The sequence below is a fragment of the Phaethon lepturus genome, unplaced genomic scaffold, assembly GCF_000687285.1.
Source record: "Phaethon lepturus isolate BGI_N335 unplaced genomic scaffold, ASM68728v1 scaffold16442, whole genome shotgun sequence".
NCBI classification, from domain to species: domain Eukaryota; kingdom Metazoa; phylum Chordata; class Aves; order Phaethontiformes; family Phaethontidae; genus Phaethon; species Phaethon lepturus.
Window position 1 is genome coordinate 193 of NW_010522751.1, and position 6,312 is coordinate 6,504.

The window sequence follows — 6,312 nt, forward strand, 5'->3', positions numbered from 1 at the left end:
AAAAACATGAATACGTATAAACTGAACTGACCTACAGCAAAAGCAACAAAAAACAAAAACACTCACTTCTGGGCATAGCTGCTTTGTTAAGCATAAATAAAAACAGAAATTATATTAGATGGTTGGAAAAGATATAGACAGTAATTGTTAAACTAATTACTAGCAGTAAAGCAGGGCTGGCCGTCATTACCTCCACAGATACCGACTGCAGGGGCACAAAGCAGTTCGTTAATGTGCAGTTAATTACAGAAGGTAGTTTTCTGCCTTAATATTTATGAGGTTTTTTCCTTTTTTTTTTTTCTTTTTTTTTTGGGGGGGGGACATTTTCCGAAAGGCAGCAGGAACTGTCTGCAAGAGCTGGGCAATTCCAAAGGCAGCACTGATTTAAAATGCTTCTCGCACCTCTCCGGCAAGCAACCCCCGCCCTGCCCGGAGCAGCCGGTGGCCGTTACCTCCTCCAGTCTGTCCAGGGCATCGTTGAGCTTCCGCTGCCGCTCCAGCGCCAGCAGCCAGACCTGCTGCCAGCGGGCCGAGAGCTGGTTGATCCGGGGGTTCTTTGTTTCCGACTGGGAGATAATGGGCATGCTGGGGGGGGTGGTCTGACTCAAGGATTTTCCTGGAAAAAGAGAGAAAAGGAATTGTTCGAGGTGGTGCTGATGGGTTCAGCAAGTCTCGAGCGGTCCAGGAAAGCACAGCAATGAAATACATTTTATTTTTCAAATGGAAAACCTCCCACGGAGAGCAGCCGGCGAGGCCGAAGGGACGCAGTGTCCCCGGGCAGGAGGACGGGGTGACGGCTAGCTCTACACCCAACCCCCCCTTTGCACTCGGGAATTCACAACAGACCCTGGCTTCAGGAAACGCTTCAGGAAACATTAAAAAAACCCCCAAAAAACCCCAAAACCTCATCACAAAGCAACTGCGGAGAGAAAGAGAAGAGCAGGGACAGCAGGAGCTTCCCCAGGCGCAGCACACCCCGGCACGAGCATTTGGGCAAATGCCACCTGGATTTTCCCCTCCTGACAAGCCTTCCTGGTGGCTGTCAATGCAGGATGCTTTGTTAATTGATAATCAGAGTTAATTAGTTTCCTACGAGCTTCATTTCCTCCCATCGTAGCGCGTTTCACCAAAAGCCGCGTCCTGAGCGGCGACATACTGTTGCTGCGGGACTTCTCGATGAAGGGCCCGTGGGGGGGCTCAGTAGCTTTCCTCTTGTACGTCTTCGTGACCCGGTCCACGTCTGGCTGTTTCCGCGTCATCTCCTCCATAAACGACTGTCAAAATACAGAAGGGACGAGAGAACCTTTGCAGTTGCAAGAAGTTTTCGGTCTTCTCTTGCTCCAGACCCTCACCGGGACATGCCAAGCCCGTAGAGGAGATGGGAGCATTAAGCAACGGGGGCTTGTGGTCAAGCTACCGCGTGGCTCTGGCTTGGATCTGCACAGACTGGGGCTCATCCCCAGGCTGGCTTTGCGCCCAGGTGACAGCTCCGGTTGGGTCACACACAGTTTTAATAGTGTGTGAGAATTCCAAGAAAAGTCAATGCCTCCTGCATGGAGGAGCAGGAAAAAAAAACCCGACCCAACCCACCGCCCTCCCGAGTGCCTGCCGTGGTCGGCACTGGGCTCACCTGGTGTTCGGAGATGAGGGCTTTGACCTGATCGATGTTTTGTGGCATGGGCTCCTGGTCCCGCTGGATCAGGGTTGTCTCAGCCCATTGGATCCAAGCCAGGAGCTCTTCCAGAAGCTCCGCGTTCGCCACCAGCTCGGAAAGCGCGGACTCCAGTCTCTGCTGGTGCTGCTTCGCCCACGTCAGAACCTGTTGGAAACGCAGGGATGACCATTGGCCCCGGGTGGGAAACCAGGGGCGGGAGCCAACACCACACGGCCATCGCTGGTGCTGGCGTCCACCGCCGCCTCTCCCCGCCGGCCTGGAGCAAAGCCCGGTGGACTCACCTCCTCGAACCTGGCTCGGATGATGGTGATCCAGTGTTTGATTGTGGTGATGCAGTCGGGATGGCAGGCGGCCAGGATGACCTCCCCCATGCCCACCGCCGCGTTCACATCCGCTCTCTTCTCCTCCACTTTCTTCATGAACTCCTGAAAGGCCCAAAATGAAGTATTTTGCAGTACCGTGCCCCATTAATTTTGCTCGGCTTGTGTTTCGGAGCTCCCCGCTACCTTGTGCGCGTCGATGAGGGACTGCAACGCCTCTGCGTCATCGGGAAGCGCTCCCCGAAAGCGCAGGGACTGCTCTGCCTCCGAGAGCCACTCCAGCAGCATGTGCACGGCCGTCCTGAACTCCTCTGCCTGTGGTGACAAAAGCACAGGCGTCAGCCTTCCTCCTCCCGAAAAGGGTCGCTCAACTCACTGCTGGGAGCTGGAGAGACAAGGGGCTGAAAGGGACTTGAAAAAGAAATTAAAAAAGGGGAAAAAAAGCCCTGTCTGCTGGCCTGGGTTTGTGCAGCACCAGCAGCAGGTCCCGCAGCAGCCGGGCACCTCCCGCCCCTTGGCCTCAGCCGCACCGAGGAACTAAGGGTTTTTAAAACCAGCACAACTACCTGCATTCTGACCCGTTTGGTACCTGGGTAGTTTACGCTGTAAAATGCCTACTTGAGAGAAATCCTACTCAAGAGCCTTTTGCTCGTTTTTGTTTAGCTTCAACCTAGATCTCTCTTGCTCTGGGCATCAGCAAACACCAGGCTGGACGGTCTCTGATCACCGTTCGGTTCCTGCCGTGAACAGCGAGATCTTTTCATCCTCTCTTTTCAAACCAGCCTTTATCATCCCTTCTTTGGGGAAAAGAGTAAGTAAACAACTGACACCAACCCACTGCTCTGCGGTTCTCACCGGTACCTGCCCAGGGCTGGGGTGTCCCGCTCGGCCAGATCAGCCGCTGGACCAAACCTCTTCTCCGAGGCTTGTGTTGACCTCCCGGCACAAACCTGCAGCCCAGGCAAAGCTCCCAGCACCATTCCCACCCGTAGCCGTCTGCTCACCTGCTTCAAGGCCTGTTCCAGGCGGGTTTGTTTGGACACAGACAGCTTGCACACCGTGTCCCACCGGTTGCTCAGCTCCTGCAGCTGCACCTTCACCCAGGTCGTGTCGTCCCGGCTGTTCTCGATGAGCTCCCGGCCGGAGCGCTTGAGCACCTGGACCGTCCCCGTGCGCTTCCCCAGCTCCTTCTGGAAGACCTGGATGGAGAAAGGGCAGAAGCCGAGCGGGGCCAGTCAGTCCCAGCGGGTTGTTGCACTTGGGGAATAAAACAGGGAGCACACGTGAAATAGTTTGTAACATGGGATTTGCCCCCACATCAGGGACCCACCACAAGCTGGTGTGATGGGAGGGCGGGCAGGCAGGCAGCTCGACAGCGCTCGACGCGACTCCCGAGCGCGTTTCGGTGTAAGTACGTGGGCAGGAGCCCCGACTTTCCACCCCGGCAGCAGCAGTCGTGAGCCGGAGCAGGCAAGCTCTAGCCCAGGAGCTCTGGCTGCAACGCAACGGCTGCCTTGAATGGAAGCCCAAGTCCTGCCCGGGGATCTCAGCGTACGATCTAATCCAAGCCCAGGAGCGCCGGTCTCCACGACACGCTGGAGAGTACTGCCAAGACCACAGTTTACAGAGGACTAAAAATTCAGCCACCTTTTCAAAACTAAACCCTCAACAGATCTGCCTGATAGCATCTCAGAACAGAGCTCCAGCTCCTGTAACCTTCCCAGTCACTTACAAGTTTCTTCCCACTTGTTTGCCCCGTTTTTGCTCTCCTTGTCCACCACAGCGACGCAAAGCAGCGAGACACGCAGCTCTGCAGGGAGGCACCTCCATTCTTTGGCTCTTGGGGAAGACGAGGCCCAGAGAAGAGCTGGAAAAGGCACTCTTACCTTGTGAGCATCCATCAGGTTCATGACCAGATCCAGGTCACCGTGGACAGGCTGGTCTTCAGCTAACTGGGGTTCCACCTTGTAGAGCCAGTCCACCAAGGCCTGCAGCGCATCCATGAACTGGCCAGAGAACAAGAGGGCTTCTTCCAGCTTGTGCTGCCTGAAAAACAAACGTCCCCGTGAACTTCCAAAGTCACCTCCTTTGTCATGTCCCAGTCACCACCTCCAACCACCCATGAAATTGCCTTCCCTCCTCCGCTCTCCACTTTGGCAAGTCCTTGGCAAACGAGCGCTGTTGGTACAACGCTGGGGCTGGACTTACCTTTCCACTGATTTGCCGCACACTGTGTCCCACTTATCCCGGACTTCTCCCAGTAAATTATCCAGCTTTTGAGTGTCATCTGGAAGCAAGGCTTTTTCCTTGAGGGCTCTGCCTGTCCTGATGGTGGTGTCGTAGACGGGCTGCTTCCCACCCAGCGTCTTCTGGAACTCCTGGGAACCAGAGAGAAAACCAAACTGTTTCAGAAAGGCTGGCCATGGCTTTCTGAAGATTCATGGTGCTCGTGAAGACCTCCAGCTGAACGTTTTCCATGGCAGCGGTAAGCGTGGACGTGCCTTTCCGCTGTCCTGACGGCAGAGGGGATGCTGCCCTGCACCCCCTCCCGACAAAGCACCCTTCCACCCAGCGTCCAGCACTGGTCTCAGTTTGGCCAAAACTCTACCTTGTGTTTGGCGAAAACTCTACCTTGTGTTTGGAGAGCTGGAGCTTGATTTTGTCGGGATCATTGGAAATCTCCAGCTCTGAGTCCAGGTGATTCTCTGCATCCTCCAGCCAATCAATCAGTTTCTTCCAAGCTTCGTGGAACTGCAAAGAAACAGGAGCAAGTGTGAAACTTAACACTGGTGGTGTCCCCAGTCCCCTTCTGGTCTTGGGACCTCCTGGTCCCCGAGGTTGGCCATACTTTGGGGTCTGTTGCACCCTTCCCACGTTTCTCACCTGCTTGGCTCTCTTCCTGGCATCATCAAGAGCCCGTCCCCGCTCCACCGAGCGCTGGACAACCTTCTCCCAGCGGGACTGGACGCTCACCAGCAGGTTCTTAATCAACACCACGTCCTGCTTTTGACTGAGAAACTTCAGCTGGTTCCCAGTTTGATCCAGCTCGATGATCCGGTCCCGATGAGCATTCACCTCGTTGGCGAACACCTGCGAAAGGCAAAGATGTCCTCTTACCTGTCAGGGGAGCTGGACGTGCCTGCGAGCCGCCCACGGGCGCAGGGGAGGTGAGGGGCCACCCTTGCTCCCTCCGTCCCGGGGAGCCGCCGGGCGCTTGCGGCGCCGGTACCTTGTGCTCGTCGATCTGGGCCAGCACGGCGTTGAGGATGAGGCTGGCCGGGGGTGCGATGTTCAGGCTCTGCTCGGCCAGCGTGAGCCAGTTAATGAAGTCCTGGAGGGAATTCTGGAAGTCCGTGGCCAGGGCCAGCGCCTCCTCCAGCTTCGCCTGCCGTAGCGGGGAGGGAGGGAGAAAGGGAAAGGGGAAAAAAAAACCCAAACACAACATGGAGGGGGAGAGCTCACGATCTGCCGTTTCGCAGACAGAGGCAGCCTTTGTGTCCCTGCAAAACGCCCCTTCTAACAGGAACCTCGTCGCCGCGGCCCGGGAACGCCACTTGTTTACCAAGGGGAAAGGGTTTCAGTGGAAGCCGCCGCTCGCTTTCAAAACAGGAATCGCCCGTGAAAGGGGAGACCTTCATCGGCACACGAGCAGCCGCGTCACCCTCAGCTCCCCGAGAAAGGCACCGCCGTGGGGAGAGCGGCTCGGTAAGCGAGGTGGATGGTGTTTTGATGGTAACAGCTGCAGCACCGCAAATTTATTCTGGGCTGAGGCCACCGCGTCCCTTGTTTTATCTCATCACCGGCCAGAAGCCTAGGACGGAGTCAGCTCGGAGGAGGACTTGGCCTGCTGTCTTGCAGAGGGCCAACAAAGCCTGCCTTTCAGAGCCACGGGAGGTTTCTTCCCACCTCTCCTCTAAATTAACCCAAAACGCAATTTTACCCTCATTTTCTGTGTGATTTAACCAACTCTGATGACCGTCTAGAAAAAAAAACAAACCCACAACAGCTTGACGCTCAGACAGCGCCATCTGAAAGACAAATTCTACCTGCACAACCAAGAGAGAGGTTGGGTGAAAAAAAAACCCCCAAACCCAACCAACCCCCAGCCCTCCTCTCCAGCCCTGACCGGCTCCAGCCCTCCCGGAACGCAGAGCAGCAACGCAGGGAGCAACTGCTGCCAGACCAGCCCGTGGCCAAGGGTGGACGCCAACGCTACCTTTCTCTCCTCCATCTTGGTGCTGACCAGGCACCATTTCTGCTCCAGCAGCGCTACGCTCTGCTCCGTCTTCGAGCCGGAGCCAGAGTCGTCGCGGTTCA

The 6,312-nt window shown here is 56.1% G+C and overlaps 1 protein-coding gene across 1 annotated transcript in view; it reads right to left on the bottom strand.

Annotated features, from left to right (window-relative positions):
• Window positions 1-452: 452 nt before the first annotated feature.
• The window catches only part of LOC104616788 (microtubule-actin cross-linking factor 1-like), a gene marked incomplete at both ends in the record, with an annotated part of 10,830 nt that continues 4,970 nt past the window's right edge, over window positions 453-6,312 (bottom strand). The window contains 12 exons of the mRNA XM_010281916.1: window positions 453-616; window positions 1,157-1,274; window positions 1,631-1,819; window positions 1,957-2,100; window positions 2,182-2,310; window positions 3,000-3,194; window positions 3,882-4,041; window positions 4,204-4,373; window positions 4,627-4,746; window positions 4,879-5,085; window positions 5,225-5,380; window positions 6,212-6,280. Coding sequence (XP_010280218.1) covers window positions 453-616; window positions 1,157-1,274; window positions 1,631-1,819; window positions 1,957-2,100; window positions 2,182-2,310; window positions 3,000-3,194; window positions 3,882-4,041; window positions 4,204-4,373; window positions 4,627-4,746; window positions 4,879-5,085; window positions 5,225-5,380; window positions 6,212-6,280 — 1,821 coding nt within the window. The remainder of the gene's footprint in view (window positions 617-1,156; window positions 1,275-1,630; window positions 1,820-1,956; window positions 2,101-2,181; window positions 2,311-2,999; window positions 3,195-3,881; window positions 4,042-4,203; window positions 4,374-4,626; window positions 4,747-4,878; window positions 5,086-5,224; window positions 5,381-6,211; window positions 6,281-6,312) is intronic.